Genomic DNA, 23,172 nt, shown 5'->3' on the forward strand with positions numbered 1-23,172 from the left:
TCATCTTTCTAAATATGGGATAAACCATAAGATAGGTCAAGGATCTTTCTGGTCCACCATTCTCTGTGCGTCAAGGACTCCTGAATCCAAGTTCAGTATTTATACCAGTTCATCTTCATGGGCCCTTTGTGTCAGCTGCTTCCTTGGACAAACCCTCACCTCAGGGGTTGTGGGAACCTCTAAGCACTTCCTTCCACCTTAGTTCCATACTTCAGAAAGCTCTGGTTCCATCCGATGGCTCATCTCTGGCTTCCCTTCTGTTTCTTCTGCAAGTTGAGGAGAGGAGAGGCGAAGGGGAGATTATGCTGCTGTGATCACAGTATTTGCTGTGGGACCCTCCAAGTCCGAACAGGTTTCTTTGATCCCCCCCTGTCATGCTTTCCTTACAAGTACCTATTTGCTATTCAGCATAGTATTTAGCCCTCACAGGAAAAAAAAAAAAAAAAAAAAAGCCAACCCAGTGACAATGCTTCAGTCGTTCTGCGTCAGCTCTGGACTCTTCCTTGGGAAAACCCGTGTCATTCCCTTGGCTGTGGGAGCCACGTTAGGTGGCGGCTCCAAGCCTCACTGACAGGAGCCACGTAGCACTTTGGTGGCGTGTAGGCGCTCCCAGCCTCTGGGATGTATTGCAGAGGAGCTGTGTTCCGAGCAAGAATAATTTCCAATTTCTTTAAACTGGGAGATCAAAGAGCCAGAAAGCATGCAGATTTCTAAATGCATAGCCCTGGAAGATACCGCAGGTAAGACTTAAGAGAAAAACACCTGTAATGTTGTAGCGATTGCCAGTTTTAGATTGGAACATAAAAATGGTTACAATTTATTTATAGCATTGAGAAAAATGCATGGTTTCATTTTCTGCAAGTAAATAATAAAGAATTGTCCTCAAAACTGCTGGTCAAGACTCATTCACTTAGGGAAGACAGGATCTAAGGATGGCTCGTTGGGTTAAACACTGTACATTCATGCTAATTCCTGCTAATTGTCAAAGAAGAATAGAGAGACTTCTTATCAGCAATTTGCATTTGCGGAATGGCTCTGGTCTGTGGCTGCTGTCTGCTTCGCCGATAAGGGCAGGAAGCCATCCTTCCCAGCAGTTTTTAGCTTGCCTTGAGCAGCAAAAGCCTGGCAATTTACAGGACGTGTTGTTTGATTGCGTTGGAAAATATTTAGTAATAGAACAGAGAACACTGAAGTCACTCCTCAGATTTTCAGTCTATGTATTTTTTCAAGTGTGCAGTAGAATATTATTTCTACAGTGTTAAGTTACACTGTGGATGTCGCAGTATTTTTCAGTATTTTATTGTTTTTAAAATGTTAAAATGACACAATATTGTAAGTGAACTTAATTCCTATAACTTGTAAGTTCTGTCAGAAAGATTTAAGAATTGTGTGGATCATATATTTAAGATGTTACGTTGCTGTTTTTCTTTTAATAGGAATTGTCCTTCATTTTATTTTATAGACAATTTCAGTGGTTATAAATTATTGACAAGTGGTTGTGATAAAGTTAAAATAGAGTAGATTTGTGATACTGCTTCACAGTCATGCAGAGGTTACTCTTTCAAATTAGACCATCTCTTTCCATATTTCATGGAATAATAATTTACTAAGAAACAACATTTGAGGTTTGATTATATAGGATTCCAAAGCCTGCACGGAAATGTTTTAGCTTCTGTTTGTTTCGTATTTATACCATTAATAATAATAACAGTACTATATATTTGTGCACAGTGTTGCTGCTGAAAAAGTGTCTTATCATACTTCACCACCTCCCTGAGATGTCTCACTTTTACAGCTGAGGTTACTGAGGCAGGTTAGCTGGACAGGAGCCACGAAAACAGTGGTCGGTAAAACAGAGGCTCGGGCTTGATTCTTCCCAGCTAACTCCAGTGTACATTTACGACATTTTATCTATAAAGGACTCCTTTTAGGGAGAAGTGTTCAGTTTTTCCATTTCTAACCCCTGTAACTCTAGTTGTTATCATCATGCCTTACATATAATAGGCAATTATTAAAGAATTGTGGCAGGAAGGAAAGAAGGGAGGCTAAAGAAGGAGGGAGTTCGTATTGTGTGGTGCAGGATTTGGGGAGTCTGGAAATGGTGATCTTAGTCCCCAAAGCCATAGTCCTGACCTAAGTTCCCAAGAGAGACCAAGTCAAGAGTGGACCCCAAAGCGCATTCTCTGGTAACGAGTTACTGCTTTATTTACACTGTCTTCCTTGTAATATAGTTACAAACAACTCGGGAAACCGTGTTCATACAAATGGCAAACGTAAATGGAATGACGTCACATTTTGCAGAACTCCTAATTGCTAATCGTGGACCACTTACTAGAAGATGATAGACTTCCAAATTAGGACAAACTACTCACACAGCAGAGGGAGGGAGGGTTTATTCAGTACTAAAAGAGTGAGGTCTACTTCACATACTTCCAGGGACAGTTCCGAGGGTCATCTTTTCTATATTGACACACATTCTGTTTGCAAAACCTTTAGCCTCACCTCTAATAAACTCCTCCCAAAGTTCCCAGAAAGAATGGTGCTTCCACAGTTTGGTGTAAGAGGCTGCTTCGTTTCATGAATTTGGTTCATGAATTTTTGGCAGAATCTCCAAATGGACAGACTTCACAGTATAGCATGTGTAAGCCAAAGAGGAAAGATATCTCTGCAAAATTGATAGATCTGCTCAGGACTGGGTGTCCACTGAGTTCAACTTAGAGGAATAAAAGAAACCTGGCAAAAAATTGAAGGGGGGCACGTATCAGCCTCTCCGTCCAGGTTCTTCTGACGATTACAACTTACCCCTGTGTCTGTTGGTTCGGAACAGCTGTACCCAGTCTGTTCACCCTTTGCATCATCGGGGAGTCCTCTGCTGCTTTACGATTCCATGAGCATCTCGTTCTTACTGCTGTTAACAGATGAAAGAGCAAGTACCATAGAGTCCATGACCCTGCGAGATAGTTGCTAGTTCATTGTCTCCGAGACTTATTATCAAATAACCCATTGCTAGGTTTGAGTAATGATCTGAGAATTGTTCAAATGGATTGTCCTAACTTGGAGCTACAGGATAACATTAAAAGGATAATCATTTTAGGTGAAATAATCATTTTAGGTGAAATGATCATTTTAGTCCTTGTTTAAAGGACTAAAAAATAGTCATTGTTTCTAGTATTAACACGCGTGTATTAATCTTGCTAATGTAGTAGCACAGGATCAGAAAGTTCAAGAAATAGGTATGATGCTTCTGTCTCTTATATCACTGCTGATTTTTATTGTTGGTTTACAACTTCTATGGAGTGTCTCCTTTGGGGGGAATGTTGGTTTTGTTATTTTAGCAAAGCCTCAGGATTTCATCTGAACGAGCAGATGCAGTGTTTGCGTGCAGCGTGGGTGAGGGGTGGTCCGTAGCAGCCTGCCAGGGATGCAGAGACCACTGGAGTCCACTTGCAGCTCAGAGTTCCTCTGCAGGGACGTGCATGGTGACAGCACACTGCAGGTGGTCCATTCTGCACTGTCTCCTGGAACAGCAAGGATAGCCTGCCCAATTTGTCATCCCGCAGAACCCTGTCAGCCGTTGAAAGTCTTAAGTGCAAAGGCTTTAACATCGAAGGCAAACTTCCTCCTAATACTTTTTAAAAGCAGTTGCCATGAAAGAAAATATTAACACACAGCACCTCAGTAAACAGTTTCTCACATGCAAATATAATATTATGTTAAATTATATGTTATGTGATGTATAGAAATGTTGTCTGTGATTTCACAGACCAAACGTTGCTAATTACATCCCCTACTTCCTGAGAAGGATGGTCAAGAATAGCTGACAGTGGAGGGAAAATGACCTTCTCCTTGCTCTCCCTGGTAACTTGTTTGGTTTGTAGACCTGTGCAGGACACCTTGCGGTGCATTTTGAAAAAAAAAACAACTTTTTGTTTCAAGAAGAATAAAAAAAATTGAACCATTTCTTAATTCTCCATAGTGATAACTCCAAGATAGCACGCATCTTTGAAATCCCCAAATTTCCATCATCAAGCTTTTATTTGATTAAGAACTACCCTCCCTACTTGTCCAGTAATAATGCCTGCTGTTGTTCACTGAGTGCCAGTTTCTTTACCTAGATTATTTACACTCTACAAAAAGTTGGTAAGCGTGCCATTACCCGTTTTCTACGTGGGAAAATGGAGCCTCTGGGTGGTTACATGGCTTGCGCAAGGATGCAAAGCTGGTAGGAGATGGGATTTGAGCCAGATCTGTCTCCAAAGTACAAGTCAGCTGCCCTTTGCTGTGACTCCCGAAAGCCATGCTGAGAACAGTGAGATGGTCCAAAAACTTGCCTAATTTTAACATAGGAGAATAAGAGGCAGGAGAGGTCTTGAGTGATTCAGAAACTAAATAATCAGATGTTGAGTAGTTCCATCAAGTAGAGCAAAAATCAAGCAGAGTTAGGAGAAGCCGGGTTAGATTTGTGAAGGAAATAAAAAAGAAAGGCAGAAGGAAATGGAAAAATAATACATGACAGGTTAAATAAGAGTAAGCAGCCATCTGAATATCATAGGCAAGTAACAAAATCAAGATAAGGAAGAAAAGGATTAAAAATCACAAAGAATGATCAGTAGACAAGAAAAAAAATTGTCCATAAACAGATTTTTCCTTTCCAGAAGAGTAAATGAAATCTTCATTGGCATATTGGTTCTGGTTTTTGTCCTATCATGTGGATGATAAACGTTATGTGAACTAAACTGCCTGTGGTTGGGACTGAGCATGACCTTTGGTGTTCCCAGGGATGTGAGGAGACACTGTGACACTGAAGGCCCGGAGAGTCTCAGGACTGAGAGCTTTGGCCTCATTGAATCCATTCATCTGATGGTGAAGGCATCATTTTCAGATAATTATGAAGTCTGATAAGTGAATACCAAGCGTATTACATGAAGATATTACAAACCAAAATTAAAACTAATTTCTACTCACGATTCAAAATAGGTGACTTTTGTAGGGCTTACTCTACATTTTTAGCAATATTAGACCGTCTTTTCATATTCTCAAAAGTTTGATGGCAATTGGACATTTCAAAAATGTTCTTCTGAGTAGAAATTAGAATAGAGTAGAAAATTTGAAAGAATGGCTCCCGATCTATAATGATAATATATATAGTCAGTTAATATATAAATTTTTATTAAGAACAAATAAGCCACCTTATATTTTCTTATATATATTGTGTCTATAAATATGGTCAATATACATATAAAACATAATTCCCAAAATAAATAATTTTATCAGTTGCCATTAAAAAATTGATATGTAAATTGAGTTGCACTGACATGACTTTATATAATTATCCTTGAGCTTTCCTGGAAAATGCATTTTACTTAATGACACTAGATCTTCCCTTTTTCAACTTTCTTAGCAGATAAAATATTGGTTGTAAAAAACGGTGAGCCCCTCTTGTAATTAAATTAATTAACTATAGCTGCCCTTTTGTAATCGTACTCTGTTTAACTATACCCAGAAATTACTTAACGTCTTTGCTGTTGTTTATTGAGCCTGGAAGGTTAGTGGAGTCTGTCGTACCTTCTACGATCTCTTCCCTTCAGAGGACTGAAGATGAAAGGCTGCCGGGAGGGGAAGCTGGCTAACCCTTTCCCCTTTATCTCCCTGCAGCGACTTCCACGTCCACCACCGGGACAAGCCATCTTGTCAAATGTGCAGAGAAGGAGAAGACGTTCTGTGTGAATGGAGGCGAGTGCTTCATGGTGAAGGACCTTTCAAACCCCTCAAGATACTTGTGCAAGTAAGGAAAGAACTCTGTGTGCTTCTGTCCATAACATAACATGCTTTCGGACGCTTCTGTCTCATGATGTGGTGTCGCTTCCTTTCCTGATTTCTTTGCATCCTGTTCGATAACGTGTTTTATTTGTAGAGTGTTTTGAAAAGTTTACCCCATTTGTCATCTGTTATATTCAGAGTTGTTTTCTTGATTTTTATGATGATTTTTTCCTTTTTTGACTTCATGTTTGTCAAGTTGCTTTCTTCATGGTTTTTGTCACTGTTACCTAGAAGAGATGTGCAAATATCATAGAGGCCTATAAATAATGATAACCTACTTCTGCATCCAATGTGTGAATTAAGCTGTAAGATAATGTTCCTTTTTACCCCAGGGATCACCTGCAAAATGAATATGATAACTAAAACATACAGAAGTACAGAAGATTCTTTGCAGACACGGCCATTACACTTGATAGTAACTTACTGTTTCGTAACTGTTTTTAAAAATGGAATTTAGGTTGATCTCACTAATTATTAAAAAACACAACAGATTGCATGTGTTTGGAAATGGATTTAGTGTGTATAGCATCATTGTGTAGAAGGCAGAGTGTACTTTCACGCTCTGCAGTTCTTTATAGACTGGTACTCTATCCTGTGACCTGATAAAACGATAATATTATCAGTACATTAAATATTTACACCTTGTAGTTAAAATTAGTAGGTCTCATTAAAAAATATGTGTTTATTGTGCCATGCATTTTAATTCTACCCTTGATATTTAGGCTACATGTGGTACAGGGATGTTGACTGTCTCCCTGGAGGGATGAAACACACGTGTATTTTGCAGTTAACCAATAGCTGAGTCCCACTATTCTGAAGAAGCCCTGCTTGCCCTACATGAAGAGATAACATGCCTTCCTAAAAACTGACTTCTGCTTCGGGATATATTAGCTTATTACTTAAATGTTGACAAAGAAGAGCAAGTTTGTCAGAGAGCTAATAGAGTAATTAGCAACATGTTAAAAAAAAAAGCACAAGAAAGTATTAAGAAGGCCAACTCCATACATCATGTAACTAGTGTACAAATATTTATGTGTCAGCTCTAAAAAACTTTCACTGTTTGTAAGTAATCAAGTACATCTTAAGAGACACATGTTGTACAACCATAGCACCAAACAAAAATGGCATTTTGTAAGAAATATTTCCCTGTTCTGTTCTGTTCTGGACTTGGGCTGTCTGTACAGGGTTTCAGGGAACCCCCCGAACAAGTCCCTCTCAGAACTGCTCTTCGCCCCCAAAAGCTTTGCTTTTGAAAGAGTAAAAACAGTTTCAAGAGAAGATGAGTTTTGTTGGTTGTATAACTGATTTTATCAATCAGACGTCTTATAAAAGTCAACCTAGTCTGTTGGAGTGAATGAAAGACTAGGAATCACAAGAGGGCTTCAATTACTAAATATCTCTTTGCTAGAGATAGGTAATAGTTATAGGCCAAAATGAAAGGTATCGGTAAAAGTCTTTTAAAAAATGTAAAGCAAGATAAAAATGAAAGAGAATGTAGAAAACAATTATGTCTTTTATTAGGTTCGAATTGTTTTACATGACTATCAGCATTTGTTGTTTTAAAATGAATCTTAGCCATGCCAGTGTGGCTCCATGTCGTCATGGACTGAGAGGTCCTGGCTCTATTCCTGGTCAAGGCACATGCCCAGGTTGTGGGCTCCAACCCAGTAGGGGACATGCAGGAGGCAGCCAGTTGATGTTTCTAGCTCTCTCCCTAAAAAAAAGAAAAAATCAATAAAAAAACATATTTTTAAAAATAAATAAATAAAAATAAAATTAATCTTAAAGTTTCACTTTCTCATCAACATTATATTCAGAGCAAAGAATTAAAGTAGGTCAGTTTTGGTCTGGTTCTAACGACTTGTTATAAAGACAACACAAACAGAGCACCCTGTGTTTATCATAGTGAATCAGGATGAACAAACTTTGTCATTTTCCATAAGTTTTCTCAGATAAAATTAGAAAATACCAGAAGCTGAGAACAATAATCTTTAAAATATGAGATTTATTTATTATACGGGGAAATTTTGTTATTCTGTCCTGTTCTCAGGCATACAATCCAATTATGTTTTAATAAATCTCGTTGAAAAACATTTAAATGCTAGTTCCTTAAATTCTTCTCTTTTTTAAACAAAGTACCCATATTATCTATATCTCATATTTTTACTTCTCTAGAAAAACATCGGAGACCACTATATTTTAATTATAATAATGAAACACGATCATTTTCATCAGAGCCTTTGCAAAGATTTACAAGCTGAGTGAGTACATGTGATAGTTTCCAAAGACCTCTAAGGATCCAGTGCAGCTATTTTCCACATATTAATTTCAGCGTTTCTGTAGCCCTCCCACATCCATACAAAACATGCAGTCGCAGAAGTGTTCATTTGTTCCATTTTGGTATTGTGCCAACAACTGCAATATTTTTTTTTTACCTGCAGAGTTTTTCATTAAATTTTAAGCACAATCCAGGAAAAAACAAAAACAAAAAAAACCCACTTGATACATTTAAAAAAATCTTATGGTGAAATAAATGTTTGTTATTTCTCTAATAAATATTAAAGCAAAAAACCATGAATGATCACTCCTCAACCCTCAAGCAGATTGTCTAATGGGTTATGTTGTCGACTAGTCCTCTGCAAATTGACATCTTAATTTCATTTTTATTTTTTGTGATTGGAGTCTTTCAGGAAAGTGTTAAAGCTTAGTACCGGATCTTGTTGGGAAGAAACTCTTTGAAACTTATGATTTGGATAAACAGCCCATCCCACTTTTATACCATGTCTTTACGGAGGCATCAAAGCAAGCCCGTACCTTAAGCAAAGTATTGGAATATAGTTAACACCCAAAATATTTCAGGCTCTTTTTGGTTACATAAAAGTGTGCTTTTAAAAGTAATCCCTGGACTGACAATCCCCAGAAGAGGGGGTGTTGAGGGGGAGAGATAAACCACAGAATTTATATGCATATACGCATGACCAATGGACATGGACAACAAAGCTGGGGACAGGGTGGGGAGGGAGGAGCCGGAGGGTGTCAGTGGGGGGAAAAGAAGAAACATCTGTAACAAAAATACATAAAAGTAATCCCTGTATTTAAAGCATTTGTATCATTAAAAATGCTATAATTGAAACAAAGGCACATAAGATACCATGTCTAAGGATAATGTATTGTTCACTAGACCACTTGACTAGAAGCAGAAAACATGAAAATCTTGCTTTGGCTCATCACAGTCCTGTACGTGAAGCCAGTTCATAGTTTCCATATGGGCCATCTGTCTAGAGCAAAACATTGCTGAAGCATGAGCTACATCATTCGAAATCAGCTTTATCCCTAACTAAAGACATGACTCAGAAACACCACAGGCATGGAAGTTTCCAAGTAGTCTCTCTGGTCGCCTAATCCACTGTTGTCTTCTTGGGAGTTGAAGCTGAAGACTTTACAGCAAATCTCTTTTGTCTCTCCAGTTAGCACAGGGGTTCCCCGATGGATTAACCATAAAACAGTTCAACACCCCTCCTAGGAGAGGTTTGCTGGTTATGTGGACTTCCCCTGGGGACTGTGTGGGAATTTCAGCAGTAGTTCTCATCTTTTATATTTCTCTTCCCTCTATAGTAATTTAAAATTTATCCTGAGGAAAAAAATAGTTACTATTCCAGGTTATATGAAGACGAGAAAAGAAACATTTCATCTTTCACCCTCTAATACAGTCATATGGTTCAAAGGAATAAGACAGTTTGAACATGACATTGTCCAAAGTTTCCTTAGCTCTCTCTCCTCATTCTTGCCTGTCTGTTCTTCTGGACAGTTTTAGTAGAGAACTGTTTTGGAATATGTTGATGTGATTTTTTTCAATCCCAAAATGATTTTATACCAGACCACCTTTATAAACCCATTGTGTTGTCTCTTGGACAGATGTGGCTTCCCCACGAGGGGCGTAGAGTTTTTACCACCAGTGTTGGTGGAAGAGTCGTGAGCCATTTTACTTCTGCTCTCCGGACAGTATCTTAAGTTATAACATGGAGTTAATGTGTTCTCCAAATTTCTTCCCAGGAAGTTAGTGAGATTAAATGGATTAATTTCTGCTCACATACTTCTAACTCTGGCAAAGCAAGATTTCTTTCTTATAATAAAAAGTAAATGGTAGCATTCTATTCTCTCTGTAGACTTTGGGAAAATATATACACCTGTCTTAACAGACTGCGTTATCATGTTTAATCCCCGATTTCTCATCTTATGTAACACTAGCAGCTTTTATTTGGTTCGGTGGGGCCAACAGCTAGCTTTATAACTTTACATTGGACAGATCAGGTAATAGCTCGGATCATTATATTCCTTTTATACAAAAAATAAAAAAAAATCCTGGGAAGATGGAAGCTGCCCTCAAACATGAACTTATGATTTTTTTTACAATTTGCTTTTATGAAACTATGTAGTATGTATAAGAGCCTATGTTGTATTATTTTAAGAGACAATTATGAAAAATATATAACTGCAGATTAGGCCACAGCAAGTGTTATAATAAATTAAACTCAACAAATGACATATGAATTACATTTTTTTCTAGAACAGCTACATCCATGCCAGGCATTTTTGAAAATCCAAAGCCTGGTTTCTGTCCCTGAGAACTTAGTCTGTTTAAGAAAATTAAGTAGCTGAATAGTGAATCAATTAGAGTAAATATATCCCAAGTGGCACAATACTGATTATTATGGTACTGAGAATTTAAAGAAGGAAAAGAAGACATTGGAATCAGTTGAAGAAGGCTTTATAAACGTAGCCATTATTTATGGAGTTTTTATGTAGCAGGTAGGCACTGAGGTTACAGTAATGGTTTCTGTGAGACACAGTGACATGCGTATGTAAACCAGCTGCTCCATTCTGAGAAGTAAAACAAACAGAAAGCTCAGGTAGACATTGAGCCGGTTTATGAGCTCTGGAGGCCAGGCAGAGGGTTTTGGACACTGTGATAGCTAATAGGGAGCCATAGTGACTTCTGGAGCAAGGGAGTGATACCATAAACACAGCAGAGGTTCAGGGAAGAGAGATTTCTGCACAGGCTAGAGAAATTTAAAGACTGGGTAAGATAGGGAGAAAAAAATCAGAGACACTAGCTAAGGTGAAACTTTTATAAAGTCCTGGCATAAGATTGATGGTGATGATAATATTTTAACGTAATGAAAAGGGACATGATGATTCAAATTCATAGTTGTGTCCTGCAGCCTCCTCATCTTGGCTGGAGGGAAAGAAATTTAGAATAGATGAAAGGGATATATATTGAGTTAGAACTTACGATCCTTAAGAACAGACTGCTAATTGCACGCCAACTCCAGCCCTAGAAGAGTTCATTCTTCAGAATGAGTGTGACACTTACCTATCGCCCTTCTGGTTTTAAATGCTGTGACATTGACAGACACAGAAGCCTTTGTCATAGAGAGTGGGTGGGACCCCGGTGACTTAGGTCAAGACCGTCAGCTCAAGGACCATGCCTTCTGTTTCTCCTGTGTGCCTCACGCGTATAGTCCTGCTGTGTGCTTCCAGGTGTACAGTAACCCCTGTTGACTTCCCCTCACTTACTGATTGGAAGAAATCCTTTGTTTTCATAGGAACATTTAGGTGCAGGTTTGTCTAAAATCAGGCGCACTGACTAGGTAGTCTTAATAGCTTAGCTTCCTTTGTTCTAAAATCTGCTAGAGGGCTGCATATACAGGGTGCTGTCCCCCCAAAAATGTATACAGGGTGTCTGTAGATTCTATTACATTTTTTAAATGAAGTGTATTTTAGTAAACACTGGCTGTATAATTATTCAAAGTGGTGTACACATTTTGGAGGGCACCCTGTATTTACTGAGCTCCTTCTCTGAGGCGGGCCCTGTGCCGGTCTCTGCTTCCATGGGGTCCACAGGCTATTGTGAGTAAGAAGTGCATTTCAAGTAATTAATTTAATTGTAGTTATAGCTGTGCCGAGTGCTGTGAAAGATATTGAGGGAACTATGGGAATGTATAATGAGGGAGGGGCCTCAACTAGTCAGAGGCAGAAACTGCCAAAAAAGTGTCTGCAGCCCTCACTTTGTGAGGCATACAGGCTATTACAAAGTATAATACACAATTTAAAAAATTTATAAATTGAATGAAATAAGTAAAATGTGAATATTTAGGTGTTTCATCAAAAAATGCAGCTGGTAGAATAAATAAAGCTGTAAAGTTCTGAATTTACAGAATGTTGTTTGCCGAGCCAGGGAAGGGCCTTCTCCAGAGAGGCAGACCCCAGCGGAGACTGGCAGTCGATACGTCATTGTGTCACACACCAGGTGGAGACGTATGGGATGAGGATTGATCCCGGATCCCACTGAATCGTTTGGCCCCAAACTTACAGATGCATCACGTAGGATAAACAGTGGCATGGCTTTAGTGTACAGATGAGCATTTCAGAGCAAGCTGTGCAAACAGAGCTTTGGGAAGGGCACCAAGGTTCAAGCAAGGACGGGTTAATTCATAAACACTCCCATCCTCGTTCCTGGGATTCTGTGCCGTAGACGCTGAGAAACAGCACTGGAGAGGGAGCCAGGCAAACAGAGGTGTTTTCCCTCCGCATTTGCCCAGGAGTGTGGCCACTGTGCATATCCCCTTATCTCCTGCAGGAGGAATTAGTCTCCAGATCATAATAAAAAAATAGAAAAGGGATGATATGTACTAGCTGAACATTTATGGGGAGTATGGGGTTGGATCTAAAGGAAATGTTATTGGAACATTTTATATTTAATATTTTCTTAATGATGTTGAAGAAGCCATTTCCTTGAGGAAATAAATGGCTATTGCAGGTGATGCCATAAAAACAAACAAACAAACAAAAAACACTAAATCACAAATTAGAAAAGTATATACAAACTTCTAGAACTTTTACTTAAAAGTAGGTAACAGAATCAGGGTCGTTGTGGGAAAATGCAGACTAACAGTGACGGTACATTTGAGGAAGAATAATCGACAGCACAGATTCTCGGCCAGGGAGGGGGTGAGGTCCAGGCGGAATGCGGCAGGCGAGTGGGGGGTCAGCGTCTGCAATGCGATACTGTGGACAGGCAGACCAGTCCTCTGAGCTAGTTCCCACTGCCAACTCCAATTTGCTCCGACTGAGAGCAGAGGCCTGAGCGTCCAACCCTTAGATCCGCTGATAGGCCTCGATATATATTCACTGGCGTTTCCATTATTTGATATTTATAAATATAGACCCCAAAGAAATGATTTCAGATGTGTTACAATGTGAAGGTACTACCAAAACCAGTATTGAGGTAGAGCAAAAAGACAACAGTGATGCTTCTTTATAGACAAGCTTTTAAAAATTGTCCAAATAAGACTGTACTTTCAGGGATCATTTCTATAGTTCGTTGAAATTGTCCAAATATTTCATCCTAAAGTGATGACTAAAGAGAGAGGAAATATCAGATGTGGACCTTGTTTTCCTTCTCCTGCCTCCTCAAGGAGAGGCCTGATGAAAATGAATGAAACCAAGAGAGAAAGAAGGAGAAAGGATATCTAAGTACGGTATATAACTTGACCATACTTTTATAAAACCATAAAACCATTTATAATGCTTTATAAAATTAACAAACCCTAAATAACCAGAAATTTGAGGTGGGGGTGGGGGTCTGTAAATACCTTTGTAAACATGATCAGGATAGTCACAGTGTATTAAGGTTATCATTAAGGACCATTTTTATTTTAGTGATGCTGTGTGGAAGTCTTTGTTACTAGGTTGTACGGCTTTATCGAATCCTAGGTAAACTGGTGTTGCAGTAACCGGATTTAAATTTGAGATAATAGACTTACTGTTAAAGAGTTACAGAGTCTTTTCAAATTCCCAACACCAGGTTAAAGGTTTCTATTTAAGGGAGGGAGTCTGTGAGGTGGGTGCTGGAAACTCTTATAAAAAAGTTATTTAGGAGCCTTTAGAGGAGAATCTGTCATCAACTAGAAAAATAAAAGCTAGAAGTTCACTTCTGCCCTGTAGTTGGCAAATCACTTGACTATAGGAAAGTCTCTTTGATACAGTTGCTTCCTGGACATTGCAGTCTGATTCTGTCTGAGGCTCAGTTTCACAGACATTTCATGGGAGCCCTTTATGAGCCAGGCACTGTGCTAAACATGGGTGATACAAAATGCTCAAAACATGGTCACCATCCTCACAAAAAGATAATCACAACACACAGATGAGGGCAGTCAAAGAGATTGGGACGGGGATAAACACGAGAGCCTGAGAGGGGATCCTCACCGGGGTGTGGACGTGGGGAGATGGGGAGCTGCAGGTCAGGGTGAGTTGGAAGAAGTGATACCTAAGTTCAGACAAATGATCTTGAATTTTCATCTCATTAAGAACAAATACAGAGCAAAGATTATGTATCACATTATGAGCCAATACTAAAATTTTAAAGAGTTGTTTCCATCTTCTAATCTAATCAATGGAACAAATGTATACATATACATATTGAAGCTACAGGAGAGGCTTGCTTGTTATTCATCCAGGTTCTTCAAAGAAATAAAATTCTTGGAATTTGCTCAGACTCATGCCAAAGTGTATTGTTCGAAATCAGATTAAATTGACCATACTCTTATCTCCAAGGAAAGTGATAGATTGGACGCTTAAGGTATAATGCTAATACAGAAATAAGTCAGAAGCCTGGCGGTCTTCCTGTTCTTTTAGAAGTAATTCCCTAGAGTTTAATCATGGTTCACAGAGCAGATGAGTTTCATCTGCACATGCTTTTTCTGCACAATCAATGCAGACTACAGTTTGCTTATGAGGAAACTATCTCAGTTTCCACTTCCGTCCATTTGATTTGGCAACAATTCTAGACGTCCACAAAGGCTACATGATGACTATTGTTGCTGAATGCTTGACTTGCTTGGGAATAGGTTTTGCAATTTGTTTAACCTCCATGGTTGTCTTAAAAATTTATTCTATTAAAATTGTTTTTTAGAAGTCCTTGAAGTCCTCCCTGACGGGTTATGCATTCAGAAGAAATGATGTAGAGGTTTTTGTACAGTGATTCCATGTGTTAGGATGAGCTTCAATTCCCAGAACCATTGTGGTCAAGGAAACCTTTGATAATCACTTACTTAAATCCCTTCATTTTTTCACTGGGAAAAACAAAGGCCCAATGAAACCCAGTGGGCTGCTCACATCCAAGCAGCAAGTTAGTGCGGTGTCAGGACAGAGAGCCTTAGTCTTTTCTTCCAAGGTCAGAGTCCCTGACACCTTACACTTCAATGTGCATACAGATCTCTCGGGGATCTTGTGAAAATGCAGATTCTTATTCAGTAGTTCTGGCCTGGGGCCTAGGATTCTGCATTTCTACAAATAAGAACCCAGAAGATGCTGGTGCTCTTGGTCCCTGGACCCCATTCGGAAAAATAATAAAGCTTTACACTAAGAAAATGTGTCTGAGTCAAGATCAGTATTAGTGAAAGGACAGTTCTGGCTCAGGCACAGCCAATAATTCCAAAAAGTACTGGCATACCTTAAGATTAGGGTTTCTACACCAAATGTGCTGTATCACCTTCTGAGAGAGACAAACCACCATCCTATACTGCTAGTTTCCTTGGAAACATCATTTTAGAATTTTATATTAATTAGAAAATTGATTAAGATTTTTGGTCTCCTTCACTTAGTTGTTCTGTGCCCTCTGATCTTAAAACTGTCACCTCAATGCATAAATGATCATTTTCTAATAAATGTATATTTCTCTTCTTAAGGGACTCATGATTCCTTAGCTACTTATTGATTTCATGATCCTTAAATAAATGCATTCCTGACCTCATCTCAAATGGTTCTCTCTCTCTCCACACACACACAGACATAAAAACATACTGTATTCACATGTACCATGTTTTTTGTATGAAAAAAGTGGATTATTATGTGATCAATGTGAGAATTTTAATTTTTTCAAGAAGGCATACAGGTAAATGAAATAATCACTGTAGAATATATCTTTAATTTTAAAATTACTTGCTTAATTACAGGATATGTCTATATGGATCTATAGTCCTGGTTCAGAAACAAATACACAAATAAAAAACCCCAAATACTCTAAAAATATTATGTCAAATAAGTTATATGGAAAGTAGGTTTTCATGTATTTTTCTTAAATATCGGTGAAGACATTCTTATTGAAGCAAGTGGAGTGGCATCTTTATGAGAAGCGACCCAGCCTTGAAGGTTATAATTATTATTTCTGTATTTCTCTCAGTAGATCTTCCTCTATCCATGGCAGCAAAAAGATGCTAACCAAAAATAACCAATTAAGTTACATAAAAGTGTTTTTTGAAGAGTTCAAAAGGGCCACAGCAGTCAATACAAGATGTTTATTGTTAAGCTTATTGATATTATTGTTAATGATCATTTATACTTTAAATTTACACAGGTGTGCGTGGGGCTGAACACGTGGAACTACCAGGATTTTATATGCATGCCTTTCTTTATGAAGTAGGAGAATTAGATGCACCAAATCACATGATAACATTTTTTGGCATTGAATTTGGCTTTAAGGAAAATTTTTTAAATCACTCTTGTATCAGTAAAATCGAAGTTTTTTTCACATCTCTTCGATGCCAAAAGATAGTATTTGTTCATATTTACTCTGGAGGAGAAAGGGTTGTGTGTAAATCGTGAGATACGTGCTATCAGAACTAAATTATAGTAGGTGGTTTGCATGATGTTTCTGGTATAGGTGAACTATTAGTAATAATCATGGCTATGAGCGTTAAGCATCTGTAAGTATATTTGCTTCTTAGAATATTTTGATGGCCCCACTTATTATAGCATGACAGTGAGTAAAATGAATCTGTTCTGCAATGCTTTGGTTGCTGGAATACAACACACAAAGAGCAGTTGTGAAAGACTTCTGGACAATAGACCCACCACATGACCTTAAGAACTATAGTATATCAATTCTAGAATTTTGATACATGAATATATGTGAGTAAAATGTAGATTGTATGCAATTTCCAAATAGTTTTACCTTAAAAGCAAAATGACATCAAGTACTACTGTAGAACTGTTAATGTTTAAGTGTTAAAAATGTATTTGTCTTTGATTTGGGATAATTGAATGAAGTGAAATTCGTTCTAATAAAAATCTGCCTCTTTCTGTCTTTCAAAATTAAAAATGAGACCTAATTAGTAATATATTTTTTAAAATACAGGGAATGCAGTTTTTCTTGTCAGTAATCATTAGGGTGTGAAAGTGCTTGACTTCTAGCTAGTTTGATGGTTTAACTTATGACATAAAAATACCTGTGAGCCCTGGCCGGTTTGGCTCAGCGGTTGGAGTGTCGGCCTGCGGTACAGAGAGACCGGGGTTCGGTTCCCGCTAAAGGCACGTACCTCGGTTGCAGTTTGTCCCCGGCCCAGGTTGGTCGTGCGGGTGGCAGCCACTTGATGTGTCCCTTCACATCGATGTTTCTCTCTCTCTCTCTCTTCCTCTCTCTCCCTCCCGCTCTATCTGAACAAAAAATGGAAAAAATTCCTCGGGTGAGGATAAAAACAAAACAAAAAAAACACCTGTGAAATAAGTAAATAACTGAGTATTTATAAAAGTAAACACTCAGCATCATTTAAATAATCGAAGATTATGAATGGAACCAAATAAGCTCTTGCCAAAAGCAGTTTTTAAAAATTATTTTTCAATTACGTTTGACATGCAATATTATGTTAGTTTCAGGTGTAAGCATGGTGATGAGGTGTGTGTATATCTTACGAAGCGGTCACCCCGATTAACACAGGAAGAGTCCCTGATGAATGGCAAATAAGGAAATGCCCAAGGGAAGAAGGCTTAGCCGCTCAGGTCTTGCTGCCCCTATGCAACCTCATTCTGGTTAAATTTCAGTTAAGTTATGAAGTCTGAAGCAAATAACAACAAAAATGTATACCCACAGTTTTCATGGGACATCGTTTTCTAAATGTTCTCTTTGTTTTCCTTATGTTGTCAGCCACCAGGTCATTTGTAGGCATCTCCGTGTTCCGTAGGAGGAAAGTTGCCAGTCTGAAAGTTCAGTGTCTTTAGCGTTCTATTGCTTATCACATTTTTGCCCTCTAGGTGCCAACCTGGATTCACTGGAGCAAGATGTACTGAGAATGTGCCCATGAAAGTCCAAAACCAAGAAAGTATGTTAAAATAATCTGAAATTTGCTTCCTCCCCCAAACTACAGCAACAATCACTACCGCTTGGTGTTTTTACAGCTCAGTTGTAACTGATCCTTTTGTTCTAATTATGGTTTCACCACTCGGGGCGTAAACCATTTCCATCTGACCTTGTTCAACGGTCTCGCAACACAGGCCCAAAGGTCATAAATTTAAAAACATGACAGCCCACCAGGATGGCCAGTGATGCTGGCAACCACGGCAGGCAGGCCAACCAAAAAAAAAAAAAATGTTTTCCAAGTGCTTGACTAACTTATCAAATGGAAAACCAGGACGAAGGAAATGTCGGATTCAATTTTAAGTGGCTCCTTTTGAAAGAAAGCAGTCACTTAAAATCCCGGGATCTTTCTGTCATACAGACCTGAGGACTACATCTGGGCCACATGTCTAACCCACTGGGGGACACGCCAGAGTCTGAAAGCCATGATGAGGACAAAGACTCCGTTCCTGAGGGTGAACTCACCAAGTTCAGTCAAATGACACTGAAGGAGCTTCTTTCTAGCATATGTGCACCTCCTCTCTTTTTCTCTGTTTTTTCTACCATTGTTTTTTGTTTCTTCTCTCAGGTGCCCAAATGAGTTTACTGGTGATCGCTGCCAAAACTACGTAATGGCCAGCTTCTACAGTACGTCCACTCCCTTTCTGTCTCTGCCTGAATAGGAGCATGCTCAGTCGGTGCTGCTTTCTTGTTGCTGCATCTCCCCTCAGATTTCACCTAGAGCTAGATGTGTTTGACCAGGTCTAACATTGACTGCTCTGCCTGTCGCATGAGACCATTAACAAAAGCGATTGTATTACTTCCTCTGTTCATGACTAGTTGGCTCAGCATCTATAGGTGTGTGAGGCTCCCAATGTTTCTGAAATTGAAATTGAATAATGTGATACAAGATGGTAGTCAATATCAAGCAGTGCAATTATAATAAAGACATTTAAAAGTCTCACTGTTATTGATAAAATAAAAGCATTCCACTGAACAGTCCATGTTCTTTATAAAATGGCAACATCCTGAGAAAGCTGTTGCTAAGTTGTAACCAATATGCACTTGAAATGATGGTAAGTTAATTTTGGTTTCAGAATGTATTTATAACAAATAAACATAATCAAAAGAGTTCAGATGTTTTTCTTCATTAACCAGCAGTTTGCATTTAGGTATTAAAAAAAAATTAAGGCACTGAGTAGGAAAATTCAAAACAAACATTTCATAGAAATGAGATAGCCCAGCTTCTATTTATGTCGCTTAGAAGACAAATGATTCAGAACTAGTTTAAACAATCACTTATTTATGTTAACATTTCTTTGTTACTAATTTCAGTGGTAATGTTAGGGGATCATAGGTTTTTTTTAAATATTTATTATTTACTTTGAAATACAACAGTTCACCTCTATATATTTTTTAATGCAGAACTGAGAAATTTTTATGAGATTCTATGGCTTCATGAGGTCTTGAACATCATTCCTAAACAACTCAATTCATGTGACACATGGTGGCATATAGTTACATGTAGTAACTAAACTATGCCCTTGTCCTTCTGTTGGGAATGGGGACTATAGCTTTTAATTCTGGAGCTTCCAAAGCATTGTGTTTAACATGGATTCCGTAAAGCTATCCATGTAGGTCAAAGGTTGACAATTTTTTTCTGTAAAAGATCAGACAGAAAATACTTGAGGGTTTGCAAGTGATATCATCCCTGTCACAAGGACTATACTCTGCCATTGGGGCACAGAAGCAGCCATAGACAGTGCATAAACGGATGAGCATGGCTGTGTGCTATTAAAACTTCATTTAAAAAAGCAGGTGTTGGGCTGGATTTGCCCACTTCTGATTTAGATTGTCAGTTGCTCACCCTAAATAATATTACACATAGCTCATTGCAGTGTAAATTTATGTAACACACACAAAAAGTAATAGGAGCTGGTCATTTGGGGACCTTAAAGGAAGGGATTTACTCCTATTCATATGACGCAGAGAATAAGATTCTGTCCCTCGGATTTACAGTCACAAAATAATAAATTCATTCCCTATGCATTAGGGGGAGATTTGACCCATAATATTTCATCAATTATTTAGAGAAATGGTACTAATTATATATTTACATGGGCTACATATCAAAGATTATGTTTTGGCCATTTTCTTTTGTGAAAAATTGGTGAATTGATAGTACTAAATGTTCAAATGCAGTCTTCACCTTATTGACAAATCTTAAAATAATATGCATTCAGTGAACAGAATTTTTCTCTCTACAGCTATAGATTAATTTTTTAAAGGTAGATAAGATGGAAAGTAAAACTTGAAGGGAAATAATAGAATTTTACTTAGTGTATTAAAGCCATTCCTTTTAGAAATGTGTTTGTATTCAAATAATATAGATTTAGCAAGTCCATGTAACTGTATAAATGCAATGAAATTATATTTTATAATTTAATGAAAATTCTGAACATTTGTATTATACTCAAATTTTTGGTGATTTATAGTTTCATTGTGCACCAAAGGCAATATCGGGCCATTATATAGAGAAAAGCATTAAAAATGAAGATGTTTCTAAAAATAATGCCACCGAATCTGACAGTTGTAACCAGAGAAAATATTCTCAGCTTCTCTTCTAGTCCATTTTCTTTCATAGCATATTATTTAAAAAGAGCCACACTGTGTATTTAATCAGAATGTGATTCCTTGAGTGAGTTCTTTAGTGGCGCATTTGGAAGACATCCAGGAAGGCAGCATTCATACTTAACCTGATTTAACAAGACTGATCGGAAGCACGTTCATGAACAAAGTCTGGAATGACTGTGCATCATGCTGCCTCATGCCCAGAGGAGCAAGGGCTCCCATCAGAAGCTGCTTTCCAAACCGTCCAGCCCAGAGTTAATTTCTTAGATTTTTCGTTTTTATTTCTGCATACTCCCCCATAGAAGGCAGGAAAATAAAATTTTGCTGTTCTAAGAACTTTATGTTCAGGTAGCAGTTCAGGGCTACACAAAGAATAAAAATTGCCACAGTGGTAATGTTTAAAATGTAATTGTTAGTGTTCATGAAGTCTGAAATACACAACATACATCTTTAAAGAAAAGATAATTCCCCAGCTTTAACGAGAAACATTCTTTTAACTTGCCAAACCCCATTTTCAGTGGAAAAATAGCATTCCAAAAGAATGTACAATTTTTATAATGCTTATTAACACATAAATTACATTTTAGGATTTGATGAAACTTTTTTGGTCAGAGTGTCCCATGGGGCCTTTCATTGATTCATAAACACTGATTTCGATTGTGAAAGAATGGAACAAATGTTTATCTCACATGGCTTTCTCAAAGGCAGCCATGTGCCTTGAAATAAAACTATTGATAGTACTTTCTAGGAAGATATTGACAAGGCTAGTCAGCTTCAAATTTGATCTATGGACACAGAATTCCTACTTGAAAGGATCATGTTCATCAATATATGTGTTGGTGTGTGTGTGTGTGTGTGTGTGTGTGTACAGGCAATCCATAATCAATTTATAGACTTTATGGAGAGGGAAAAAAACACTGAAGGCTTCAATAGTTTGAGGAAGTGTGGGGCATGTACGTCATATATAAACTAACATATAATGGGAAATAGCTACAGATTAGCCCAAACTAGAGTATTTTAAAAGAGGGCAATTTTAGAACTTTTAGGCATACTCTCAAAATGAGTTAACTTAGCAGATATCCTTAAAAGTAGTTTTGAATCATAGGTTACTACTGCCTAAATTGTTTGTGTTGATTTTTAAATGATTTAAAAATCTATTGAACTCAATTTGTTTATCAAACCTGTACCTTGTTGACAGTAGAATAAAGACACCCTCAATCTATAACAAAGTTATCATGAATTCCAACTGAATGTAGTGAGATTGTACTGTGTGTGTGTTTGTGAATGTGCTGTTGTGCACATAGAAATGGGAGTAAGGAGAGAGTCTCCTATTACATGTCGAAGGGCTCAGTGGCCGTGTGGATTGGTGTATGTGGGGAAAAGTACACTTGTCAAGGTAAGTTGAAAATTCAAAGTCAGACATTAAATTAGTCCCATTTAGAATTGACATTGACAGAACTCCTTTAGAAATCTCTGAGGCGCAGGAAGCAGAACTACACACACGTCTTTGAGACTATTCCCATAAGGACAGCCAAGATGTTCAAGAATAAAATCCCTAATGTCTTCAAATTTTAACAGAAACCATAATTGCATGTAAATAGAATTTTGGTAAAAGAAAGTTGTTTCGTTGTTCTTTTCTCTAATGGAATTGGAAATTTAAATTAACCTACAGGTTAATCAGTTTTCTTCCAACAATTATAAAATCCTAAAGCCAAGGATTAGTGAGTCAATATTTAATAGTTTCTGAAGACGCTAAGATTTAAATTAATTTTTTATATTGCTTACTGCACAGCAGGAAATCACATGTAGAAAAGGAAACCAAATTGTTTACAGTAACCTTTGTGATTTTGAATTATTAATTTAATTTGAAAAATGTAGTGGCTAGGCAGACATTCAATAGGAAACATATGATGCATAATGAGCCTAAGCCAACATTAGATTAAATAGAATAGATAGAAAGTAATAACCTCTTTATGAAATGAAAGTGTTTGTGTATTATGCTTTTCTTGACTCACAATGAAGAAGCGTAGCCACCAATAGTAAAAGTAAATTAGAGTAGTGTTTGCTCCAGGTCTGGAATGACTGATGCATGCTTCCTCTGCTTGTTTCCTCGTTAGGGCTTATGGCCAGAAGAGATGCCAATTTTAAGTACCAATTTCCCTTTGAATTATTTGAAATGGGAGCTGCCTGATATGAATGACTTCCCATGAAATGAAATTATAGTTAGGCTCACAGACTTACCTATAAATGTAAATGCAGTAATATGTATGCATGGGCATGCTACTAATTTTATTGAAGACTTAACCAAGCTTTCTATGCAACTAACATAGATCTTTAGCAGTGTTCACGTAGGCGTGGAGTAATGATTTTCTGGGGTTTCTGTAGATACCTCTTGATTTTAACCCTTAAATTGTTACTGACTGGAAGGAGGAAAAGGCAAGAGATAGAGAGGGTTCTAGAGAGAAATTTTGAGTCACATCCTCATGAAAATGTGTAAGAAAATTTATTACCACTTCCTCTGAACACGAATTTTCATTTTCATACCTAGT

The 23,172-nt window shown here is 37.8% G+C and overlaps 1 protein-coding gene across 12 annotated transcripts in view; it reads left to right on the top strand.

Moving 5' to 3' along the window:
- NRG1 (neuregulin 1) overlaps positions 1-23,172 on the top strand; it is a 1,034,638-nt gene that overhangs the window by 996,069 nt on the left and 15,397 nt on the right. For 7 of the 12 annotated variants that reach the window (XM_036249752.1, XM_036249746.1, XM_036249751.1 and 4 more), the window contains 2 exons: positions 5,656-5,785; positions 18,582-18,640. In XM_036249752.1, coding sequence (XP_036105645.1) covers positions 5,656-5,785; positions 18,582-18,640 — 189 coding nt within the window. Of the gene's footprint in view, positions 1-625; positions 741-5,655; positions 5,786-17,910; positions 17,979-18,581; positions 18,641-23,172 lie in introns of those variants that run through there. The other 5 variants (XM_036249750.1, XM_036249755.1, XM_036249748.1 and 2 more) reach the window with 3 other exon arrangements.

Source organism: Molossus molossus, unplaced genomic scaffold (assembly GCF_014108415.1).
Source record: "Molossus molossus isolate mMolMol1 unplaced genomic scaffold, mMolMol1.p scaffold_m16_p_9, whole genome shotgun sequence".
Classification (NCBI taxonomy): Eukaryota; Metazoa; Chordata; class Mammalia; order Chiroptera; family Molossidae; genus Molossus; species Molossus molossus.